Source organism: Ambystoma mexicanum, chromosome 1p (assembly GCF_040938575.1).
Source record: "Ambystoma mexicanum isolate Mex_15411 chromosome 1p, UKY_AmexF1_1, whole genome shotgun sequence".
Lineage (NCBI taxonomy): Eukaryota > Metazoa > Chordata > Amphibia > Caudata > Ambystomatidae > Ambystoma > Ambystoma mexicanum.
Genome location: NC_090921.1, coordinates 401182003 through 401209050, shown reverse-complemented (window position 1 = coordinate 401209050; position 27048 = coordinate 401182003). Strand labels below are relative to the sequence as shown.

At 44.6% G+C, this 27048-nt stretch overlaps 1 protein-coding gene across 7 annotated transcripts in view; it reads left to right on the top strand.

The window, feature by feature from the left end:
- Positions 1–4036, top strand: part of EPS15L1 (epidermal growth factor receptor pathway substrate 15 like 1) — a 2005341-nt gene extending 2001305 nt beyond the window's left edge. For all 7 annotated transcript variants that reach the window (XM_069649173.1, XM_069649176.1, XM_069649175.1 and 4 more), the window contains one exon: positions 3789–4036. In XM_069649173.1, coding sequence (XP_069505274.1) covers positions 3789–3835 — 47 coding nt within the window. In that variant the 3' untranslated portion in view covers positions 3836–4036. The remainder of the gene's footprint in view (positions 1–3788) is intronic.
- The last annotated feature ends 23012 nt before the right edge of the window (positions 4037–27048 follow it).

Here is a 27048-nt window from a genome sequence, read left to right as displayed (position 1 = left end):
ACGATTTTAAATTTGAATCAAACCTGTGATCGTGATTCAGCAAGAAATCCTTTTGAATGAGTAATGGAAGTTTGACTCTGCTGTTTTAAATGGTCACAATACTCACCCTGAAAGAAATACGTCTGTAAATTGCAAGACATATATATCAATTTGGATGTCTCTTGAACAGGATGCGAAGCTGGCTGTTTCTGCATTTAGTCTGTAGCAAGTCTTTTGAAGCAGATCTTGGGAGTTTCCTGGGTCGGCCCTGGTCCTCACGACAGAAAAGCTCTGCGTGCTGGTGCCGCAAGCTTTTCTTTTACATAGGGCGCCTCACTGAGCTGGCGTGGTGGTAGCACCCCGTTCCCATCAGAGCATAGGGCTAAGCACTCAGACATCAAGACAGAGTGCTGCCTTATTCCTGCAACCTCCTCAATGTGGGAATCTTAAACCCTCCCAAGGCCGGGACTGGTGCCACCATATTTAAGTGGAAGACCCCAGCACACGTGCTGGCGCCAGGGATGCTACATTTTGTTTTACACTGGGCACTGCCAGAGCTAAGGCCTTTGCTGCCCACATTGAATGTATGCCAGGCTTTTCACATAATAGCACCTGTCTTTTCTTTACACGTGAAGCACAGAGTTACTGTGCATCAAGGGTAAAGCAAACATGGCAGGCGTTATTACCCATAGATGCCAACTTTTCAAAGTGGGCTAGATGGTTACTTATGCGTTGTTCATACTCCCATGACTAGCACCCCAAAAATATGCATAATTTGTAGATCTCTGCCCACTTCACTAAAAGGACAAAATGCACTGTGAACAGTACTAGGTCAACAGACCTTTTATTTTTCTCAAAAGGAAAAAAGACTGATTTAGAAAGACCGCTCTGTGACCGCACGGAGCAGTCTTTCTCAATCGAACTGTCACGCCCCTGCCGCACACAAGTGCGCACAGGGGCTGACAGGCTCTGTGAGCCCCAGCGGACTCGTCGCAGAAGTGAGAGGTACGTTTCGGAATGTATGTGTGCGTGTGTAAGGGTCTATGTGTGTAGGTGTGTGGAGAATGCGTGTTTAGAGGTGGGAAGGGGGTTGTGGGTGGGGAAATGGGGGTTTGGGTAAGTAACGAGAGAATGAGCCAGAGGGCGTCGGGGTGGCGTAGGAGGGGAGTGGTATGTAATATTTATGTCTTTTAAAGCCAACACAAAAACGGCCAAAGAAATTGGTCTTTTTTTGTGTTCGGGCTTTAAAATGCGGAAATATGACTTAGAACCCTGTGAACACACTACATTTAGGACAATTCTGTTAGAATTAGAAACGAGCACAGTTCCCTTTTATTCACATTTTTGTAATGGTGGTTAATGGCATAGATAAGTGCATTTGCCCCAATACAACTGACAATTAGGTATGTTTTATTAGTTTGAAAGACAAGCATGCCATCTTATTTGCATCACTCAGTTAAAGTGTGCACTGTTTTGTGCTTTTGAATTGCGCTTTGTTAGGTCATTAGAAATTATGGGATTGCACTGGAGTGCCTTGTGATCTTGGGCAAAACTGTTCTGGAAATGCCGGTTTACTAGCAGTGGCTTTCTTGACAAATTGAAACATCAGTAATGAATATATGTAGTGATGGGACAAACACATTTATCTGGACTTACAATTAACTCAATTGTAAACACTTGTATATCAATGTATGGTTTACTTCCAGAAGTAACCATTTGTTTAAACCTAGACCCACGAATAAATAACCTGTGTGCCCTTAAATCGTTTTTTGTGGAGATGTGACAGCAAGGCTGTACACATTTGGGCTGAGAGATCTGCCAACTTTTGGAGATCACAGGAGGTCAAAGCTCTGTCACTGGCAAAAGCAGCAGGCAATTCTTTAGTAAGTGATGACCATTTTTCTTAGCTGGCTTTACTCGCAGGTTTTTTTGACACGATTGCGGCCTTGAGGGTTTTTTTTTTGCAGTGGACAAATGCATGAGTGGTGAGTCAGTTGACACCTCTGGTTGTACTTGGCTAGACGTTTCCTAAATTGAATGTAGGCCAGTGTACCCACCCATTAACACTTGGCTTTGCTTTTCCCCTTGATGCACAGTTACTGTGCATCTTAACTGCGCATCAAGGGTAAAGCAAACATGACAAGTGTTGTCACTGGCTTACATTCAATGTAGGCCAGACTAGCCGGCTGGATATACTCTGTGTGCCATGGCATTGTTTTACTGGCTGGGAGTCCTTATATGGTGATACTAACATATTGGTGCAGCATGCATGGACATGTATGGACATAGCCAGCATGAACATATTGTATATACAAGCATGTGTTGTGGGAAAAGGCACAATGAAAATGCATTGGGAAATGGTCCTGGGCACTGTTGGTAACATGCATCTTTTGGGTTTTTTATGTGGTGCCATACAAGATTGATTGCAAACTGTGTGGCTTTTTATCAATTTTTTTTTTACATGGAATGCTATAAAAAGCACACTTTTAACCCATTATTTTAAAAAATGTCTCAAAGGAGAATCGTCCCCCTAACGTCCCCTGGTTTGGTTCAGGGTCCCTCGTTGCGCTCATGCATATTAATGAAATACATTTACGCCCCACCAGTTAATTCATCAGCTACCACTGTTTGTATGGCGTTTTACCCACCCATTGACCGCTGCCAGTGGCCATGATAATCCCTAAGGCCTTTCAGCACACAGTACCATCCCATCTATGCTGAAAATACAACCTCCTCGTATCTCTCCCTATTCTCTCACAGTAACATCACACTTTGTGCTTTGTGCCAATGTTAGTTCTAACCAGCTATATGAGCGTTAATGACTTCGTTACAGCTGTAGAGGAAAATCGGGTGTAATAAAAATGTCTGAACCAGGGGTTTCTTCAGCCACTTGATTTGTAAGCAATGCTTGGACCTAGCTCAATAGCAGCAGAGCACTGTACAGAGTGTGGGTAGCCAACATGTGGGCTGGCGTCTGGAATTAGTCCTTTGTCAGGTGTAGTTGAAAAATCCATGTTTGAAGAGAGTTGCGAAATTGGGCAATTGTGGTGGTATTCCGAGTCGACACCGGAATCGAGTTTGAGGGTGGGTGCATTGGCAAAGCCAGCATTCTTGTATTGTGTGTAGGCGTTGGGTAGCCATTTGTCAGACACCAACATCATATGCCCAGGTCAGGTAGTACCATTATGACAGTGCTTGGATAATGCCTGCGCCATGCCTTCACGAAAGGCAGAACTGTTGCCTTTGGCAATGCTAATTTCTACAACTAACAATTGGTGCATGATTAACTAGGGGACACTTTGTACCCCAATCTCGATATGCTTGTGTCTTCCTCTAGCCATTCTGTCCCCGTGCTACACGATTTTCTAAACCAGTTCTTTATTTTTTTAACCGACTTTAATTTTCTTATTTATCTGGACGTGTTCGACAAATGTTGCACTCTTTGTTGTGGCCTACTTTATTTTCCACTCGATGTTTTGGCAAGTCCAGAACAGATTCAAGAAGTTTCAGGTTGACCAGGGTTGTTAGGATTGCAGTCACAGGTCAACAACCCTCAACGCTTTCTGCATTAGAGAAGGTGCATTGCACGAGCAAGGATAAGGGAATCGTATCTTATCCACGAGGAGTCGCAGGAGCGATTAGAATGCCTAAAGAAAGTATGTTGGCTGGGTTGCTTTTCACGGTGCAATGTTGCCAAGAGCAAAATATTGTGTTCTTTAAAATGTCAAAGTCACTGTGACCTGAAAATGTGCTCTTTTCCACTTGAACGCACACATGACTGACTCTTTCATTTCATGTAATATTTACAGGCCAAGAAGGTGAAAAAATGAAGCGGAAACCTCCCCCGTTTTCCTGAAATTCAATAATGTATCCAAATATGTACATTCTTGTAGGTCTGTTTATCCTTTAAAAATCATGGGTCGAGTCGTGGAGAAAGCGAAAAAAGGAGAGGGCAAAAGCGATCATGGAATTTTAACCCAGTCTGTGTCTATTGTTTAATATAATAAGAGAAATGTTATTGTTTTAATATAATAAATGAAAGTTACTTTTTTTGGAACATCAGTGTCTTGTAGCACTTATTTCTGCATGTGCGTGTGTGGAGGAATTTGCTTTTGAAGTGTGTGGGGGAGGGTATAACTGAGTCCCCGTGGGAGGGCCAGAGGGGCGCTTTGGCACTGATGCAGAAAAGGCACAGTACAGGGCCGTTTCTAGTGGCGGGCAAAGCAGGCACTGGTCTGGGGCTCAGCAGAAGGTAAAATAGCAGCCCCAATGAGCAATGATGAGAGTACAGCCTGATGCAGATTCAACGAAGCTAAAGCCGCCCATCCTCATTCTGCACTGTCGGCTCCCCCTCCTGAAGTTAAAGCTTTACCATTTCACTGTATCATCATCTGGGGAGGGCTCAACGCCGCCCATAGTGTAGCACCTATTCAAACTGAGCATCATCAATGCACACAGCGAGTGGGGGGCAACCCAAAGAGAGACTCTCGTGCTGAGGATTGAGTGATGGCCAGGGAGGCATAAGGAGCCAGACAGTGAGAAAGAAGGAAAAAGTAATTGACGGCGAAATAAAGAAACAGAGGGAAACTAATGAGGTGCGACACAGACCGAGGAAAAATAGGGCAAGTGAAAAGAATGTAAAGAGAGGGTCTGAGAGGAAGAGAGAGAGAGAAAGGGTGAATGAAGGAAAATGTGAAGTGGATCAAACCTTTGCAAGATAATGGAAGCCAAAGGTGGTAAACAGAGTAAAGAATGAGAAAATAGATCAGGGAAGTTAAAAAATAAAAGACCACAGAGCATGGAAAAACAGCAAAAAGTAAAGACGAGTAAGGGATAGGGAAAGAAAACAATAATGAAAGAGGAAGAAAGACGGAAAACAAGCTATTAGAATGAAAGGAAAAGACAGCCATGAAAAAGGAGACAGTAGAGAATGTTGCCCGGTTATGGCAGGAAGGAGATAGCCATGGGTCAAGGAGCGGAAGAAAGCAACGAAAAACATAATGAAGTGGGTGAGAAGTTGGGAGTCAAATTGAGATGGGAGAACGGTGAGTAACATATGGTCTGAAAAATAGATTACGCAGCAGCAGAAACTAGGAGCGTGCCCTTCATTAAAAAAATTATCATAAACTTGAGATGATCAAAATCCATTTCTGCTTGTTGGCTACATTGTGGTATACGTAATACTTTCATGTAAAGGTATTGGAGGGGACTGCACGTGCGAGTGTTTCGCCCCTGGGTGGCATGTTGCCCAGAAACGTCCCTGCAATGTTGCATGTTCTGGGTACTTCCTAATGCAGGGCGGTTCCCATGGAGCTACTCACAGTAGATGCGGGAATGCAGTTTTCATGGCACCGAAAGTGCCTTGCTGGATCTGCAGACACACATGCTATCTGGACTGGAATCTGGCAAGTCGGGACTGCTGATGCTACTAGATCTATCGGCAGCCTTTGACTTGCTAGATCACAAGATTCTGTTAGATCGCATGTCTACTGTTGGAGGTCTTAGTGGAGGCAATAACCTGGCTCAAGTCATTCCTTGAGGGACGTAGCTCCCGAGTGCACTGGGGTGAGAGTGACTCTGATGCTGAGATCACCATCTGTGGAGTCCCTCAGGGGGCTTGCCTCTCCCCCTTGCTCTTTAACATTTATATCATCCCATTATGTAGGGATCTTGAAAATTCAGAACTCTTCTTCTGCAACTATGCAGACGACTTCCAGTTGGCACTGGAGGTCGGTGGAGACCACAGTAAGGACCAACAAAACTTAGACTGGTTCTACCAAATGGTAAAAAGCTGGATGACAACCAATTGGCTCTGCCTTAACGCCACCAAGACAGAGCTAATGTTATATGGTCCCAGACAAGCCAGAGAGAATTTGGGTTCTCAGTACAACAGCTTTTTGGTCGACGGATGTCAGATACCAGTGGTATCTAAGGTTAAGCCCTTGGGCACCTATTTGGAGGCCAGTCTAGACAACAAGGCCCACATTGACGTCATTGTGAAAAGCACTTATTATCATCTGAAAGTGCTTCGTCAAGTGGCCCCGTTGGTTTCAGAGGAAAACCGAAATAAATTAGTCTGGGCAGTAATACTGCCTAGAGTGGACTATTGTAACGCTCTTTTGGGAGGGGCAAAGAAAATTAATTTACAAAGACTCCAAAAGATTCAAAATTCCGCGGTACGCATCGTCTTTCAGATGAAGCGTCTAGAGCCCACATCCGCAGCTAGGGGGAGTCTCCACTGGCTGCCAGTTTCAGCTAGAATACAATTCAAGCTCCTGACAACCTGTCATAAATGTATCTACGGTGATGCACCCATATATCTTAAGAACAGGCTGAAGATATATGTACCTAGCAGATCTCTTCGCTCAGCCAAGACCTGCTCTCTACACGTAGACCGAGTGAAAAGAGCTTGTGGCAATGGGCGCGCCTTTCATGTGCAGGCCGCACAGGCCTGGAACGCCCTTCCGGTGTGTCTACGCAATACAATCTTCTGATGTTTCGGAAACAGTTGAAGACCTTCCTATTTTCATAAAATCCTGATTCAGCTACCTGGTTGTACTAGATAGGGCCTACCTTCTTTCTTCCTGGCGCCTGGATGCCTTCGGCTTTGGCGCCTTATAAATGAAATAACATAACATATGGTTTGATTCTTTTATCTGCATCCTTCTGAAAGCACAGTCTAGGTAAAAGTGACCATATACCGGGCATAATATTAGTGGCATTGGCAAAAGCTTGCAGTGCCGAGGAGGCGCTTTCTCTTTTTGGGATAGGGAGGTTTCATCGCAGGAGATTTGGTCGAAGCTAAATCCATTGAATTTGGATGCAAATATATGTTATGTAGGGTGCGGTAATAATTAAGGTGGAAGGGTAAATGGGGGAGCTGCAGGGGACCTCCTCCCGCATATATTTGCAGCCAAATGGCTTAAATGAAAACTCATATTCAATGGATTTGGATTCAACTAAATCTCCTTGATGAAATCCCATAGGACCCTCTTTTTCAGGCCATTCCTGCTGCCCAGCCTCGGCGTGTGGGGTAAGGGTTTCTAGAGCCCCCCGTAGAAGAGATCCTTCTCTCCTACCAAATGACTTACACCTTCAGCATCTTGTTCTAAAGTCCCAGACACCAGCAAATGATTTAGATACCCTCAAAGCAATGGCGAGAGCAACGTCCCAAACTCTGACTCCAGGATACATACAGTGTTAATACCCAGGCACTCTGTACCAGTAAATGGTAGCAAGATGGGCACCTTGCAAAAGTATATTTATTCTAGAGAAACGTGGACATTATGAATCTGGTCATCAGTTGGTTATGGTGATGCAGTCATGTTGTGGATTAAACTGTCTGGATCAGGGTGGTCCAACTCCAGGCCTCGAGGGCTGGAATCCTGGCGGGTTTTCAGGATGCCACTTATTTTTTATTTTTATTATTATTGTGTTTCAGTTCAAAAGAACTTTTCACATAACAGTATTAACATACAAATAACAAATTACAATGAAGATCCAAACATTTCATACAAAGTCAGTATCGTACAGCGATAATAAAAAAAGTAAGACTAAAAATAAATAAAAATATCTACATTTACATCTATCAGAGATCTATGTACAATTATTAAAGTTAAAGCTAAGAGACTTTCATATTTACTTGCACTAGATTGTTAAACTGATATTCCTATGTACATTTCTCCTACAGGTAGCTAGAACTCATTGATTTTCTTTTCAGGAGTGGTCCCCCCCTCCCCCCGAGAACTTTTATCGCTCAGATCAAGCACCTACGCTTATATAGAACCAACCTATAGATCCACTAGTATTTTCACATTTGCTTCAAACTGCCTTAGGCGGACGTTTACCACCTTCCAGATTTGAGTGGTTGCAATTATAAGATTCTTTTTCCACCCTGCTAAACATCTCAACCAAAACCTTTCACTAGCAATATGATTAAAGTCCTGTTCATGGTCTGCTAGATATTTTTCAAAATATTTCTCATATATAGATCTCATATTCTTACAGCAGGTTATCACATGTCTTATGGTTTCTTTCTCTTGTTTACTAGCACACAGTCTACACATTCTTCTTTCCACCGGGATATTTAACCAGGCACCTCGTACACCGAGAACATTAAGTCGGTTGAGCCTCATATCGAGGAAGATTTTCCGATTTACCTTTGAGGGCATAAGCTTTAGATAGAACTGAAGTTTTTTATACCGGAAAGGAAGTTTTGCATATGAACCTAAGGAGCCAAATTCTGCAACCCTATCATTACTATGAGCCCAGTCCCACTTTTCCAAGGAATCTTTTAGAGACTTCAACACCGCCCCCTCTCCATATTCCCATTTAGGTACAAAAGCAGTTCTCTCAAAAATATCCTCGATTTTTTTCTGGAAATTATTCAAAGCCCACGTATTTCCTCCCTTAAGCCCTTCATGAACTATATGCAGTAGTGAGCCTTGCTGTGCATATTTTATTTTAATATAGAGCTTTGCTCTGTTTAGGTCGATTTGGGTAGATGGAGATATCAGCCCCAGTTCTAACCGGATAGCCTGGATAGGTGTATAATTAGAGAGGCCTAATATTCTCCTCCATATCACACCTTCAATCACATCTGCCCAATCCAACCAATCAGAGAAGGAAGCTTCCAAAGCATACAGGAACATTGGCGCCAGCTTTTGTTTATATAGATTAATAATTCCCAATAAACTAAATCCCGCTGTTTTTTTGGAGAAGTTTACAACAGCTGCTAACGTTGCCATTATCTTGGTTCGTTTGTTCTTTTGAACTAGTGGATTCATTTTCTTCCTTTCACCACATATTTCCTGGCCAAGATATTTATAGCTATTAACTTTTTTTTATTGTTCCCAATGAGCATAATATGGTATTTTATTTTACTGCAGTGGGCCCCAAAGCTCATGAATTGAGTTTTTTTTTAGATTAATTACAAGGCCATTCTTCTCTGCATATTCGCTTAGGGCCGAAGCACTATTACAGATGCCCACATATGTGTTGTCCATTATTATAATATTGTCTGCATAGCAGATCCACCCCATTTTATGGAAGCTGATTTTGGGAAAAGCATTCTTTTTATCTTTAAAAATATTACCAAAGTCGGACATAAACAGATTGAAAAAGATGGGCGCTAATGCACAACCTTGTCTCACACCTTTTAGAATATTAAAGGGTTCAGATAAAGATCCTCGATTATCTAAACGTATCTGGGCTTTGCTATCATCATATACCATCCTGCACAGGTATAACAGATTTGCAGGCATGCCTCGGGCTTCAAGTTTCTTCCAAAGACGCCCCCGCTCTAACGAGTCGAAGGCGGAGGTAAAGTCAACAAAGAGAACATATAGTGGTACATTTTTAGCTTGATTAGCCTGCTCAATAAGCGTATTTAATATAAAGATATTATCTGTCGTTGGACATCCTTTCCTAAAGCCTGTTTGGGCTTTATCTAGTATATTTTCGCTAATGATCCACTTATTGATTTCTTTTAGTATCAAAGTGCAGAAGATTTTACTAGGGACATCCGTAAGTGCTATTAGTCTATAATTCGCTGGCAAATTGCGTTGACCACTCTTAAATACAGGTATGATGTTAGCAGTCTTCCAGGAGTTAGGCATCCTTCCAGTATCTATGATTTTTTGATACATAATTACCAGAATGTCAGCCCAAACTTCTGGATTATCTTTTAAGATAATATTGCAAAGGCCATCGGGTCCTGGAGCTCTAGAGTTCTTTAACATCTTTATTATTAACAATATATCTTCCCTACATATTTTCACGTTAATTTTTGGGCAGATTTCAAGTTTTAACACTTCTCCTTTAAACTTTTCGGTAAGGAAATGTATCCAAGTATGGCTATCTATGGGTATTAACAGCTCAGGGTTACCAGCATTATTCATGTTTCTGAAGCAGGCCCAGAATCTCCTAGCATCTCCTTCATTTAATATTTTGGCCATATTTTGCCAGACTACATTCTTCTCTGAGATCTGATAAAACTTAATCATGTTAGAATATTTATTACAAATCTGCCTTCGACCTTTCTGTATTTCTTCATAACTCAGGCATAACTTATTTAGTTGTCTCAGATTTCTGCGCTTCTCCCTTTTCATGTCCCTTATATTTATGTCAAACGGTCTGCTCTAGGTAATCACTTCCTTCTGTGGGCACACATTCCCTGGTGATGGCATCATATCAGAGAGACTGGGGGAGAACCAGGCAACCATGTTATCCATGGAGATATCAAGTAGCTGCAGCGGGTCGATTGTTTTACTCCACCTTTTGGCCTTTACCAAATTTGTATCCGACCAGCGAATTCTAATACCATTGCTGCTGCTATATACCTCCCCTACTGTATTTCTAACAGGTGGTAGCATATGCAAATCCAATCTACTTTGTAAAAGATAATGATCACTATAGGTATTGATCATGGTTTCAAAATCTAAAGTTTGACCGAACAACTTATCACTTATACAAATATAATCCAATGTGGAGGTATGAGCATTATTGGTCCATGTTACAGTATTAGGTGATTTATCGTAATTGCTTCCGTTTAGTATCCTTAAGGTGTTATCACTGATGAATGATCTCCAAATGGCAGCTTTCGTTAGCATGCCCACATCATCCATTAGTAGGTTAGCATTAAGATCACCTCCTAGTATAATACTCAAATCTCCTTCTGCCATATTTTGCTCGGCCAAAACTTCACTTATTGACTGTTGTATCTCAAAGGTTTGTGACAGTCCTGGTGGATCATATATGTTTATCAGCAGTATTTTACATTTATTGGGCAAGTCGGCTACCACCATCAGTACATTTGGATTATTTGGAGATATTATACATTCCTGTGAATTCATTCTATTGGAGACCAAAATGGATAGTCCTCCAAATGGACGACCCTTTTCTCCTCTTTTTGCCACATTATAATATGATTTAAAGCCATCAAACACTGCACCCTTCATAAGCCAGGTTTCCTGTAAGAGAACAAATAATGCATTCTTTACTAAACCGAAGGACCCATTTTCGGCAAACAGATGTGAATGTCCCCTGGTATTCCAGGATATAATGGAATAGTCTAATCAATCCCCATTTGAGACTGGGGGCAGAAATGAACATAACCATTCCCAATGTGACTTATTTATATCATTTCCATTCTTTGGGACTTTTATCTGTGAAACATTTTTAACACTCTTAGTACTTATTACTTTCTTATCCTGACATACCATTTCATTATCTTTTGCATCCACAGCATAACCATTGTTTCTTAGTTCTTCTTTATGATCTCTCACAAGACTTACCACTGCCTCGGAATAGCAATGAATGCGACTAAAATTACCCTTACAGGGCTCCACAAATTTAAAATCCCCACTCTTCAAAATTCTTAGTTGCAGTTGCTGATGTAGGGCTTCTAACAGCACACTCCTATTGATGACATTAGTATTTCTTTTATTAGTACGTGTGATGGTGAAAACCTTTTGTAGCCTTGGACCAATTAAAGTCTCTGCCCTTTTTTTCCTATGTGCCATTTCCTCAAAGTTATCTGGCATTGCCCAGTTTCCTTGAGTTGTCTTAGAGAATTTCACCCTTGATTTTGTATTAGTCATCGGGATTTCTGTCGAGTCAGCCTCACTTTGACTACAATTCAGAGAGGAGGCATCAACATCATTGACTGAACCTTCACTGCTGACCTCACTTGCCGATTCCTCTAGTTGCACATTTAGCTGTTTACTGGGACTAGTTTTATTCTTGTCGACTTCGATTACCCATGACGTGAGTGCCTTTTTTTTCACCATTCATTTTATCAGCACGCTTTCTTGCATTCTAGCCGCCCTTTTTCTCTCTTTTTGTTCGTTTCTTCTCTTCAGCATTTGCAATATTTCCCTTGTCAACCGGTATAATCTCTTCTTTTTCTATATTTTGTAGTTCTCTATCTCTCTTTTGTTTCTCTCTTCTGGACATGGGAGCCTCGTTCTCACATTCTTCATCGCTCCCAGCCAGTATTTCTACCAATGTAGATTCCAGGTTAACTTTATCACTTTCTTTATTTATAATATTTGGTGTTGGAGCTTCCATTCTTAGATCGGCTTTTCTCATTTTTGTTAGCGTAATGTCTTTGACTAATCCCTTTAGGACTTCCACATTATTCCTTGTTTGAGCAGCTGTGGTGTAGCAAAGCCTTAATAATATTTTAAGTGCAAAGCTTGTTGCTGTATTATGGGCGTCCAGATCTTTCAGTTTAGAGACAATATTACACTTTTCACAGTCATGATCTTGGCTTGTTACGTTATCCAGAACCACACTGGTATCTTCATTTAGTGCATCTGCCAATCCTGACAAACGAGGGGAGCAGGAGAGTCTTTCCTTATTTGAGCTCCGTACAACATTAATGCAGATATCGTCAGTGTTGGTTACTGGATTAACCGCGGCCTCAGTAGTCTTTGCCGGTCCCACATATCCAGAGCTTTCTAGATGTGAAATTTGGCCTTCCAGGCTATAACATAGGTTTAATAAAGAATTATTATCAAACTCTGCAGGAAAGGCTATGTCATCACTCATAGTCTGTGTATTTACCAGTTGTTCAGAGTGAATTTGTGCCATCACAGTCTGTTCCCCAAAGAAGTCTGTGATCTTTTTTCCCTTATCAGTAGTTACCGAAGGGCTTTTATCACTTGATGCCGTGGGGTTGCCTTTGTTAGAGAGTTTTTTATTAGTTTTTATATTGTTCAACTTGCTCCTTAGTTTCATTCTATCAAACCAGCCGGGTCTTGTGTACACTGATTGCTGGCTCAAAGAAGGACTTCCGCAGGCACCAGCTTTCACTATTATCACCTTTTCCTAACTTCAATGAACAAAGGAATGATATCCCACAGACTCACTGAGACCCTATTCACTGCAAAAACAATTACTTCTATGCATGTAATTGTAGTAGCATTTGCACTACTAATGAGCTAGATCATTTAAAGCTCAATTTATAGGGGAGGGGTAAGAGAAAAGCTTCTCTAAGAACCTGAGTCAGACTAGATGGACCAATAGCAATATTATCTGACTTCAGGTGAACCTAATAGATTTAGTCACAGACACATACAACAGGAGCGGTTTGCCGTAGCAGCTTCAGATCGCCTCATCTGATAGCGCTCAGCTCCACCCTCACCTCTTCTTCCGTCGGGACCTCCCACGTCCACCCGACTCGAGGGGGCGGGAATACGGCTCCTCGCTCCACACACCACACCGCTCGCAGACCCCGTCCACGCGCGGGACACCGAGCTCTGGGCTCCCCCAGCCCCTAGATGCTCCCTTCACTCCTCGGGCTACGCAGCCCGACTCGACTCAGTGGTATAGAGGAAAGGACCACAGAGCTCCGTCCGCGCTGAGCCCGAGTGCGTACTGCGTGGCGTAGCGTCACTGTCAAGCCGCACTAGCGAGTCTCTCTCGTCTCACCACCCTGATTCGCTCGACTCACGCTGGCCGCCTCCGTCAGTAACTTCCACGATTCCACAATCTTACCACTTATTAATATTCATGAGAACAAATTTGCATACATTTAGAATCAATGCATGCAAATCTATCTCTTGAATATTAATGAGGTGTATCCTGACAATCCATTATGTTGCCATGGGGGCTTGAAGTTGGATAACCCTGTAGGATGCACATTTATAATTTACAGATATGAAAACAGACTTTGGTTTAATGGTAAATAATGTTTGCTTGAAGTATCAGTGTTTTTGAATTGGTTTCAACCGTTCTCCCCCATAGAGGGCACCCCATTGAAGCAAGTCGCTGTGCCCGGGAATTTGGAATAAGTGTCCTGAAGGAGGTGGCTGGAGAGTATGAGGTGACCTGAGAGAGGGCACTAGCATTACAGCTTCTGCTTCTAAGGAGATCACGTTTATAGACTTTTAAGGCTTATGTTTCATGAAGTATTCTACCTTCCTGTGCACTCTCGCAGATGCATGTCAGTAATCCGCATAGTCTGAAGGTGGCCAGCTTGTCCCAGCGGTTCATGCAATCTTAGTTCTGTCGAGATGCCCTACCCTTTTGCTACTCCATGGGGTGGCCATTCTTCCTAGTAACTGGACTGCTGTGTGGTGCATAGCCCTCAACTCGTGCTTTGTGCAGGTGTCACCCGCATTGGAAATAGTTAAATCACCTGTCAAGGCTCCTTCAAGCCCATATGATTCCATGGGTTCTTACCCACCCAGAACCAAATCGTCTGCTCCTTTTACCCGCACTGGGGCCCTATAAGTTTGGTGGGTATGGTGTGGTTACAAACCCGAGTTATGTCACCCCGAACCAGCCATGATGGCCAATGACCCCAGATGTACGTTGATGGTTCAGCAGGGTCCGCCCCCCCCAGGACGTCTGACTGAGCCGGCCACACTGGCAGCCTATCCTCTAACTGGCGATAATGGAAAGATCATCTTGGTAAGCGCAGCCTAGGTTCACTAGTTTTAAGGTTCTCTCTCTGAAGAAATGTGGACCTATATTTCCCTACAAAGGAGCTAACCGATTCTATCCAATCTTCTGTTTTGGGGTTTATAATCTTGTTTCTGAGGCTTGTGGAATCTGCTTATATCAAATGCTGTGCATAGGCCGACATCTAGTGGAAGCTGCTGAGTATTACAGTTTGTTTTTCAAAACTCTAAAATGGGTGTCGACCTAGGGCGTGCCAGGAATACTATCCCTAGTGTGACGTCCACTGTACCCATGATCCCTCACACGTGTAGGACCCTCAGATTGTTTTATTCCGCCATACTTGTCGGAAGCATAGTTGCGGAGTTCCCTGGCTTTCAGCCATTTGTCATTAATTATTCAAAAAATCCCTGTTCCTCTTACCCCACGTCGAGACTCCGAAGATCGACGCCGATACTGAAGAACGAACAGAACAGCCGTTGAGACTGCACAACAGACTTTGGGCCTCGGAAGGCCTCTGGCCTCGGCCCAGGCCGCAGAAGGCTTCAGGACTCTGCCCTGCAAGTAGGGAGAGTGGAGGGTGGGGATACTCACACTCGTTTATTTCCTACAAACACTCGCCCGCTGCCATATATTAACATATGGAGGATACTCCATTTAAATTCTGCCCCAAGTGCAACCGTAAGTTCCGATAAGCATAACACCTGTAATCTCTGTTTGCCTACGGAACACCCCAAAGCCAATTGCAGAGTGTGTAAGTTCTTTAAAGCTATAACACTTAAGGACCGCTCCACCAAACGTTGAGCCCATTACGCCAGGCAACTCGAGGCCATGGGCGCTGTGGGTTCCTTCAGTGATGGCAGCAAAGCCGCCGTTTCGGACGCGAGGGCACAGGAGTGTCGTTAGACACCCAAGTGCGAGCCCCCGACCTCGGAGGACTATCCGGCGGGGCAGTTATGGGGACCACCCCCGGCGGCATGAGCGCTACCCATACACCTACATCTAAACACACTAACCCCTCCGGAGACTCGACACGCGTGTCGAGTGATTGGCAGAAAAAGGCACACAGAGAGCGGTCCGCAGAATCGGTGTCCTCTGGGCGCTCCAGATTTCGATCGCCGCATGACACACAGCAACCGTCTATGATTGCTAAGAGTGCCACCATTTCTAAAGTCACGGAGGTATGGTGGTCAGAAGACGAATCTGACCTCCACCCCCAAGCAGCATGTTCAAAGTCGACTCCGGCAGTTCGTTCCACGTTTGCCTCCGAGTCTCGACGCTCTGTCTCTAAAACTTCAGAACCTAGTGAACCCACCCCCGAATCTCGATGCCAGGCATCGAAACATTCAGAAAAAGCCAAGGCATCGGGGAAACATGCCTCTACACATGGCAAAGGGGAGAAACAACAGAAAAAAGCATCTGAAAACCATCTTCAGAAGGACAAACATAAATCTTCTGGTAAGTCCAAGACCCCTGACCCCGTCACTAGGCCTAAAGTTGTCCATCCCACTCCACTTGATATTGGAATTGGAGAGGCACCTCAGCAAGAGGTCTTCATTCACAGTTCCAAGGAATGGAGCTCTGAAGACATCGACAGAGTGATGAGGAGAATGTCTTTTATGGCTAATTTTTATGAGAAAAATGCTGACTACTTCCTGAGCTATCAGAACACCATTGCTACCTCTACTCCTTCCGATCCAAAGACCCTCAAACTCCTAGTAAGAGACCTCGTACTGAGACTCCAGTTGAGGGCCTGATTTCAGACCCACTCACTATTCAACCTTATCATTAGTATGCTGAAGATCCAGACATACAAATACTGGACGACCAGACAGGGGTCGAATATTATGGGGACAATGAGGACCAGAATGTGGAGGAGGAAGACGAGGCAGAAACTTATAGTCTCGACTCCCCTATTCCCAAGGATCCACCGGTTAATGACTCACCTGTGGACAATCAGCCATTACTGAATGAGATCTTAGCTAAAGCTGCAGAGTACTTTCAGATAGACACTCAAGGGACTTAAGAAGAGAGGGACTTTGCCGAGCAAATTATGGGGGATAGGAAATCCATTCCCCAAGCCATACCAATTCTGAAATCCATCCAACGCAGAATTGACCCCTCACTTCTCACCCCTAACCTTACCCGGGCAGTCAACCGAAGAATAGAAAAAATATTCAGGGCCGCCCCCTCTGACCCACTTTATATAAGGGGTCAGCTTAAACCCGACTCATTGGTGGTCACAACCACCAGGAAAAGAGCGGGGACACCTCTAGCATCCTCTGAAGCTCCCCCAGACAAGGAGACCAAAAGGATTTATGGGCTAGGAAGGAAAGTTTCTTCCACCTCCGTTTAGCAGGCAAGAATTGCTAATACCACCACTCTGCTGGCAAGTTACAATTGTCACCAATGGGAGCAGGTGGCTGGCCTCATTGCCTCCGCGCCTGAACCTTTAAAGGGCCAGTTGTCCCAAATTGCGTCAGAAGGGAGATCGGTGTCTGGATGCATTCTCAAGGTGACTTTTGACGCAGCTGACAATGCAGGTCGGCTCATCGCTGAGAGCACAGTCATCAAGAGACACGCTTGGCTGAGGCAGTCGGGGTTCAAACCCGAGACCCAAGCCACATTCATTGACATGCCGGTGGAACCAAATGTCCTGTTTTGGAAAGCGGTGGAAGAGGCACTCAAAATAGCCAAAGACGAATATGAGACCCTAAAGTCCCTTGGACAACTAACCAATAAACCCACGAACCAACGAGGGAATAACAATTTTCGTCGCTCTCGCGGCCAAAATTCCCAGAGAGGGTCTAATTACTTTCAAGGACAAGGGACATCGTGGGGATTCACCCAACAGGCTACCCAGAGTTTCGCCAGAGGGCAGAAAAGGGGCAGTGGTAGAGGGAGAGGCAGCCCAGGTAGAGGCGGCACGCCTCCCAACAGTGACGCTCTGCTCAGGGTCCCTTCCCATGCATCCCCAGTAGGGGGCCGCATTTCCAGCTTCATCCACGCGTGGTAAGGGATCACATCGGACAGATGGGTGCTGTCCACAGTGTCCACGGGATACTGTATCGAACTGTTGGAGCGCCCCTGCGACCATCCTCCAAGACAGAAAATACACTGCTTGGAGCACCAAAGAATCCTCCTCGAGGAGATCGTCATTCTCCTTGCAAAGGACGAGATAGAACTCGTCCCGGGCAACCAGGTAAACGGGGGTATTTATTTAACTTACTTCCTTGTGCCAAAAAAAAAATCGAACAATGCGCTCAGTATTAGACTTAACGCCCCGCAAACAAATATGTCAAGCCTCCAAAATGTTGCATTACTACACTCCAAGAAGTAATCCCCCCTACTAAAAAGAGGAGATTACATGCCAACATTGGACATGAAAGATGCCTATTTTCATATTTCCATGTTCCCAGCGCCCAGAAGATTCCTGCGCTTCAAGGTGGACAGTCAGCACTACCAGTTCAAGGTGCTTCCCTTCGGTATAGCCTCGGCTCCAAGGGTATTCACCAAGGTACTGGCGGTGGTGGCGGCGCACCTACGCAGGGAGGCAAACCCAGTGTACCCTTACCTGGACGACTGGCTCATCATGGGGGAGACCCTAGTAATTTGCAGATCCAACATCCAAAGAACGATCAACCTCCTCTTCGAACAGGGCTTCTCAATCAACGTGAAAAAATCAAGCCTAGTGCCAAGCACCTCCAAACAGTTCCTAGGAGATGTCCTAAACACCCAAGAGGGGTTGGCCTTATCATCAGAGGAAAGAATTCAGAATCTGTTGCTGCAAATTCCTCAATATCAGTCCGGTCGCCAGATAAGGGTTCACAAAGCGATGTGTTTGCTAGGCATGATGGCGTCTTGTATTTACCTGGTTCCCCACGCGCGCCTGCGCATGTGAACCATGCAGGAATGGTTTGGCGAAACAGTGGTCTCAGCCAAGTGGTCAGTAAGACAATCTAGTGGTAATTTCGCCAACACTAGTATAGAGTCTTCGCTGGTGGACGAGAGAGAACCTTTCAAAGGAGAAACCCTTTTACGATCCATAAATACAGGCCGTAGTCACCACAGAAGCATCCCTGTCAGGGTGGGGAGCACACCTCCTTCACCACACAGCTCAGAGCATCTGGTCTCAGACAGTGGCCAAGAATCACATCAACCTGCTAGAGCTTCTGGCAGTCTTCAGAGCGCTTCGTGCGTTCAAACCCCACCTGTCCAACCTGTCAGTGCAGATCCTAACTGACAGCACGACCACAATGTTTTACATAAACAGGGGGACACTTGTTTGCCAAATCTGTCCAGGCTTGCCCAGAAAATTTGGATATGGGCACTCAAACGGAACATTTACCTGTCGTCTCAACATGTTCCAGGGGATCTCAATTCACTAGCGGATGCTTTGAGCAGAGTCCTCCTCCCAGAGGAACACGAATGGTGTCTACACGAAGAAGTCGTAGCAGACCTCTTCTCACAGTGGGGTTTCCCCACTATAGACCTATTCGCCACAAGCGAAAACAAACAATGCTCCAGATTTGCATCCAGGTTCCCCCAGGGAACGCCCTATGGATGAACTGGTCAGGGATGTTTGCCTATGCTTTTCCACCAACCCTTCTGATGAGGAAGGTGGTCAACAAGATACACAGGGAATCAATGACACTCATCCTAGTTGCTCCCATGTGGGCGAGACAACCGTGGTTCCCGCACCTGTGCAGATTGGCGGTGTGCGAACCCATCAGACTCCCGTGCTGGTACAACCTACTCTCCCAGCACGGAGGACAAACAGTGCATCCTCAACCCAACTCAATGAACTTGGCAGCATGACTCCTGAAGTCATAGTTTGGCCATCTCAATTTACCACAGAGATGCATGGATATCTTAAAAGAATCACGGAAACCAAACACAAGGCACTGTTACTTTGACAAGTGGAAAAGATTTGTTATTTGGTGCCAGAATAAACAAATCAACCCAGTTGATTGCACTCCTTCCAATATTGTCACCTACATGCTCCACTTACTGGATGCAGGGTTGGTATTTAATTCACTCAAGGTACATCTGGCGGCGCTGTCAGCCTACACCACCTCCCATAATAAGGTGTCATGGTGGAATGTACCAGTGGTCAAAGCCTTTATGGACGGGGTGAAGACTCCACCCTCCAATTCCTAATCCTCCACCAGGGTTGGACCTTAATGTGGTGCTTGCTAAACTCATGCCCCCCCCCTTTAAACCCATGCATAAAGCTAGTCTCAAACACCTGACTTATAAGACTGCCTTCTTAGTAGCCATTACATCCATAAGAAGGGTCAGTGAAATTCAGGCTCTGTGAGTGCAGGATCCTTTCTTTACTGTTCATAAGGATAAACTGGTTCTATGAACTCACCCTAGGTTCTCACCTAAATTCATTTCAAAGTTCCATGTTAACCACTCCATTGAGCTTCCGGCCTTCTTCCAGGAACCCAAAAGCTCTGCTGAGGTGAAACTACACACACTAGATGTGCGAAGAGCGGTCGTCTACTACGTAGACAAGACCAAACCGCTAAGAAAGACAGATCAACTGTTCGTCTCTGTAGCTACAGGCAGAGAAGGAGATTGTGTCTCTAAAGGGGCCATCTCTAAATGGATAGTCAGATGTATCCAGCTGTGATACTCCCTTTCAGAAAAAAACACTGCCTTTTACGCCAAGAGCCCACTCTACAAGAGGCACTGCGGCCACTCTGGCTTTCATTGCAAATGTACCCCTTGACACCATTTGCAAAGCAGCTACATGAAGCTCTATTCACACCTTTACTTAGCACTAATGCATTGACACTCATTCCAAGACAGATACTCAAGTGGGACAAGCGGTTCTAAGACATTTGTTCGCTAATGACCCTTCTCACATCCCACCTCCTTCTTCTAACACTGCTCGCTAATCTATGCACAGCATGTGATCTAAGCAGATTCCACAAGCCTCAGAAGGGATACATTACTCACCGTAATCGTATTTCTGATGCTTGTATCTGCTTAGATTCACATGCCCCCACCCTTCCTCCCCTCTCAGAGAAGGCGCATGGATGCTTGTAGTCTTATCTATCTGCTTGGATACTCTGTACTCACGCTACTCCTCATGCTACCTCATGTCAGAAAAAATACTATCTGAGGGCCCTACGCGCGTGAGGGATCATGGGTACAGTGGACGTCACACTAGGGATAGTATTACTGACACGCCCTAGGTCGCCCATTTTCGAGTTTCGAAAAACCAACTGTAATACTACGCAGCTTCCACTAGATGTCGGCCTATGCACAGCATGTGAATCTAAGCAGATACAAGCATCAGAAATACGATTACGGTGAGTAATGTATCCCATATGGTTTAATATTGTTATTATATGGTCTTTTAGTACAGATTAGATGTTTTAAACCCACAATGTATTCATCATTTCCTCTTTGAACAAACAACCCTATTAGAATACACAGTATATGTGATAATATATTTGTTCTACATGGTTTCCTAAGAAGCCTTTGCACCTCCTGTCAGAAGTGGCTTCTACACTTGGTGAGAGACAGGTAGCAGTTTCTATTGAATATTATTTGTTGAAATATATGATGTATTGGTTTGTATTAGCAAAGGACCTCTTCTCTTACTAATCTACATACATTGTTTTCTCTAAGTTTTTTCCTCTCAATGTTTCCTCTAACCATTTTCTTTATTTTTATATTTATTTTATCTTGATGCGTCCTGATGAAGGATATTCTGCTATCCGAAATGCATTGACCATGACATCTACTCTTCTCTGTTTTTTGTTGTAACATTACGTATGCAATTATAAAATAGAAGTTTTGCATTTTGAAAAACTCATGGACTTTTGTGTCTCTATCCTCTGTTTGGACATAGATTGTTATGGTGCCCCTGTTGCACCTCTTATGTGTGCACTGAAGGAGGCAGACACATAATTTCATTTTTAAGTATGTTTATTGAAACAATAAAAGAAATGCCTAGCTTTCCCTATTCCAAGGACTTCCCTACCTGACGCAACTAAAGTAGGGTGCTCGTCGTCAGGTCGAATGTCGAAAATAAGTCTGTCCTCTATCCAAAAGCTTATCATTACTGGCCCTGCCACTTGTACTAAATAACTAAAACTCAGGAGAATTACTCACGTCTCCTTGGATATATGATTTTTAAATGGCTTCTTGCTATTTCCTTTACCAGTTTGTTCAGTTCTTTGCTCCGGCAACCGCAAAAGGGCAATTACTGGGTCCGGCGAGGCCAGAATACCCTGTCAATTGCCCACTCGCGGGTGACAGATGTTCTTGCCGGTTTGGAGGTAGCCTTGCCTGTTTTACCGGCAAGGCTACCTCCAACCTTGTAATGAGGCCCTATGACTCTATTTACAAGTGTCCTCGGAGCTGCCCCTCGCACAGTGCAGAATGGGCACTGCTAGCTTCCTGCTGCTCGCTTGCATTGAAAACCGCGTTCTTTCCCGGTCACCGGTTTCCGCCCAGCTGGTTTAAAACTCCTGGGTCTCTCTCTCTTGTATTGTTTATTTATAAAGCGCCTAGACACAAGCAAGTGTTTGAAAGCACTCAAGGAGGGTGGGAGCATGGGAAGAAAAACAGTCGCTCTGAGCCCTTGAAATTCTGAGGTGATAATAATCTGCACAGGCAGAGTTCGTGCATAGAATACAATTAACAGTTTGAGATACTACAAATAGACACTCGTAGAAGGTTGGAGGTAGATGAGTGAAGGATTCGGGAGGGACAGTATTTAGGTAGGCAATGTTGCAGGTAGGTAGGTCCCAGGCCCCAGAAAGCCTTGCGAACAATGCAGAGGGTCTTAAACTTGATTCTTGCACCGACAGGAAGCCAGTGAAGGGATTTCAGCGCTGGAGAGATGCAGTCCCTGGGCTTGAGGCCAAGGATAAGTCTTGCGGTTCTGTTCTGAATTAGCTGCAGAGGGGGCAGGGCTGAAGAAGAGAGGTTGAGGAAGAGGCTGTTGCAATAGTCCAGCCTAGAGACAACCAGGGCACTGGAGACAGAGAGCCGCTGGAGGAAGGTGAGAAAGGGTAGAGTACCTGTCAGGTGGTGTAGCTGATCGACTTTTTAGAGATGTCTGAAATGTGAGAGGAGAAGGAGAGAGTGGAGTCAAAAATGACCCTAGGGTTTCTTGCCTCGCAGGTGGGTGCGGGTGCAGGGCCATGGGAGGCCGGCCAGAGTGAAAGTGGGAAAATGGGAGCAGGGGTCCCAATGTGAACAATCTCAGCCATAATGGCGTTGAGGCAGAGGTCATTTGTAGCACACCATGACTGAATCGCGGACAGTCAGTCAGATATGAGCGAGGAGGAGGAAGTGGCTTCTGAGGGTAGCCTGAAAGATAGTTGTCCGTCATCAGCGTAACATTGGAAGTTAGAATTGAAAGCGGCAATTACACCTGCCAGGGCAGCCATGTAGACATTGAAGAACCAGGGGGAAAGCTTAGATCCCTGGGGAACGCCACAGGTAGAGAGAGCAATAGTCGAGAGAAAGGCTCCAAGTTCCACCTGGGATGGGCGGTCGGAGAGAAAGGAGGTTAACCACGCCAGAGTCTGACCAGTGATTCCCAGGGTATCACTGAGACGTGCAATCAGGATGTTGTGGTTTACAGTGTCAAAGGAAGAGGAGAGGTCAAGAAGAATGTGGACAGAAGGAGGGTTGGTGTCAACATTTGAGAGCAGGTCTTCACTAGTGTTCAGAAGAGCAGTTTCCGTGCCTTTGGACGCTCTAAAGCCAAACTGATGGTCATGGAAGCAACCAATACATTCAGTGTGGAGGTTCAGCTGTGAGATAGCCAACTTCTCAAGGAGTTTGCCCAGGAAAGGAGTGATGGAGATAGGATGGTAGTTTGTCAGAATGGATGAGTCGGCAGAGGGATTTTTGAGCAGAAGGTGCACAAGGGAGTGCTTAAGGGCATTTGGAAAAACTCCAGTGTAAAAGGAGAGATTGCAGAGGTCCGCCATAGTTAGGGCGAGGGAGTCAATATTGTCTTTGATGGTTTTAGAGGGACAGGGGTCCACCTGTTTGGATGAAGCATTCATAGATCGGACTTGTCTGGAGACCTCATCAGGTGAGATGGTTGAGCGAGAAGAGAGGGTAACTGGAGATGGGGGCTAAGGGAGGCTCCAGTGTTGGTGTATGCTGTGGTGTGGTGGAGATGGTGGAAAGGATTGGGTTTTGGTGATGAAGTGTGCAGCCAGGGACAAGCAAAGTTCCTGGCTGGGTGTGACGGAAGAAGAGGCTGCTGCCGGATTGGCCAGTTCCTTGCAGACTTAGAAAAGTTTGGCCGTGTTGTTTGATGCCGTGGAGATGTGGGCTTGAATAAAGACTCTTTTCTTGGAGCGGATGCAGAGTCGATATTGCCTTTGAAGGAGGCGGCAGGCCAGTTTGTCAGATTGTTCACCCGACACGTTCCATTTCCGCTCAGCTGCCGTACACTTGCGTTTAAGGGCGACTAGGTCAGAGTTGTACTCTTTGGAAGACTTTAGTCGGACCCTCAGAACAGGGGCAAGAGTGTCAAGACTGTGGATCTGCCTCCTCCTTTAAGGATGCTGCTCTGGGGATTCCCTTGTTTCCATTAGTAGTCCTTCCCTTGCGTCGGAATCACGTTCATCATAACTCCTTTGGGTGTCTTCGTCCCAGTGTCAGGCAATACTGTATTTTTCCTTACTCCTAGGTTTTTACTCATCTCAGTGTCAGATGAATATTTATCTTCTACCAAGGTTTTGCAATAACAGATTTAGGAGGATTCTGGTTTTCTGGCTACTGATATAGTCTTTGATTGCAATAGATAGGGAGATCCGTGTCCCAACGGGAATCCTTGTCATCATGAGGGGAGTATTTCCCTGTGAGGTCCCGCTTACCCCCGCCCATAGGGGGGATGTTGCGTAGCAGGCTCACTTCCCTAGCCACAAAGAAAGACTCCCTCCTGGAGAGAAGTGACTGAATCCCTCGATTCGTCACAGCACTGTGAGGAGTCAGGAATGAAACTAGGACACAGTGGGTTCATAATTCTGGCCACTCTCTGTCCCTATCAAAACAAAACGAACGGGTTGGTCCTTTGTCAGAATATCCAAAAACAACCAGTCCTGTGTCCAAATTCCTGGTTTAACCCTCACATTCTAAAATCAACTCTAAGGTGAAAAGGAAATGTCTCTGTCCTTGAAAAGTGTTCAAATGTTTAAAAGAAGAAATGTTTAACTCCAACACAAAGGTTCCAGAAATAGGGTTCACAGTTCAAAGGGGTAATTCACTTCCACTGGATTTCTCTTCACTCAATAGCAGTTCCTTGAGTTTCTTTGAAACGACATAATCAGTATACAAAGTAACTGGATTGACAATCTGAATCTTAGTGGACTGCCTGGTGCACTCTCCTGCCAGGCGTCTTCCACTCCTGGATATGTTTCACTCTCACTCCTTGGTTATCTCTTATTATATCTTTATCAGGATTTGCTCATGCGATCTTATTTCATATATTGTCTACCTTGATATTGCCTGGAATTCTCTCTTGCCAGTACTCATCTTATATGTAAACACTTATGACTTGAGAATGACTGGTATACTTCTCATACCTGGGCTTTATTTGTATGCAAACCTCTTATTCTCATATACTTGTTCTCATACACTATTGACTTGTAATGCCTGGTATACTCCCCTGCCAGGACTTTCTTTACTTGCACAACACTTGTTCTCATATACCTGGCTTCATAAACTTGTAATGATGACTTATAAGCAGAGGTTGTGATGGTGTTCCGAGTGATTTTAAATGGTAAGTTTGGTAACTTATGTACATAATTGGAAAACGTATTTCCAGTAGTTTTAAATAGCAAGTTAGATTATAGATAACGTGGTGGAGATGGACATCTAGTTACCTGGGGGTAATCCTCACTACTCCCTGCCTCTTCCTCATCTTAGTGGCCCACATATTCTCCATAGTGGGAGTGTGGAGTTTAGGCATACCAGCCCTACACTGAGGTGGGAAATGAGGGTAACAACATGCCATTAAGGCATGGGGAACTGGAGAAGCACCCTTTAAGCAAAAAGGAGGATGTGTGATTTCCTCCACTGATGCCCTTGACTTTCCCTGAGAGTTACCTCTCATATAGCCGTCCCCAGGGTTGGGATCAGGTAGTGGCTGCCGTCCCCTGGCCACATTGACATTCTTTAATTACTCACAGCACTCAGTACTGAACCCTTTCTGCTTCAATATCTACTCTGCAAAGAAAGAGAACACCACAAGCGATGGGAGCTCTTACTACAAGATCTTTCGTCAGGTGAGGTAGGCTTACTACAAAGAGTGTACCATGTAAAGCTCAGTTATTATGGGAAATGTGGACAGATCTAGCAGGCGCACAATCGCTCACCTAGGCCACAAGCCCGAAACATAGAAAGGGAGCTATAAACTAGAAGGCTCAATGGTTCTAGGCACAAGTAGCCCAGGTAGATGTATCACTCTAACTAAATATGTAATGTTATCTTTCAATTAGCGGCTCCTGCCATGGATTATGGCATAGAAGTGCTTTTGCCTGTCAGAGGTGCAAAGGAGTAGTATGATAGAACATTCAGTAGTGCTAGGGAAGAGCAAAGATGGTTAGATAGTTGGGATGAGGGCGATGGATAGAAAAGGCTAGATGGAAATATGGACTGCAACACACTTCACCCAGGTCTTCGCACCCCATTGGTCTATTGTTCCCACAGCAATGAACCAACCAATAGGTGGGCGCTGGATATAGTCCACAATGGATATTGCATTCAATTAAAAAAGACAACACAGTATTTCTCACCAAAAATAAACAATATCACAAAGGAACACTTAGAGCAAGAAGTGGTTTGCACTGCGCAACAAAAGCATAGGAATTCTTTCTACATTTTTCCTCCGATGGAATATTAAGACCATCATCATTAAAAATGACCAATTCCCAATATTCAAAATGAAGGCGACTTCAATAAAACCGTCCATGTGAATGGCACATAATCCAAGATGCCAGTGTACCAATGTGTTTAAGGCTCAAAATGGGCACAAGCCACTATCTGTTCAATGGTTCACCATTCAGAATAAAATAAGCAACACAAATGTTTACCAAATGTCTGTTGTGACAGCAGCTACCTTAAGAATGCTGTCTGTACCCGGGGTACTGGCTGGTGAAGGGGAAATATTCCCCGTCAAATGCCAGGGAGCTAAAGCCAAAGAAAGTAAACCTATTATACAAACGTGTAGCGCAGTCAATAACGAGCATGCAGACCCAGTGAGATGTTGACGTTCATGGGGATTGGGGCCATTGCTTTTCAACACATGGACTAAGGTTCCACTTTACAGGAACCACAGTCTCTGTAGTGAGAGAGGTGATGAAGATGCTGAAATTTGGCATCAATCCCACACCCAATTCCTGAGACCACTCCAAACTTGGCTCACTGCCCAGAGGTCACAAGCTCTGGGAGAATGGGAGGATCTAGTGGATGCAACAGCAGTGAAGCCCTTGCGTCGGTGGAATGTGCACAACCCGTCAAAGAAAGGACTTTCCAAGCTCCAGCGCCTCGAGCAACCATCCTGAAGGATGCCTCTTTAACAAGCTCGGGAACCCATTTGGGCCAAATGAGCATCCAAGGAGAATGAACATAAGTGGCATCCAAAGATGTAATGGCAGTGGGATTGTTAGTGAA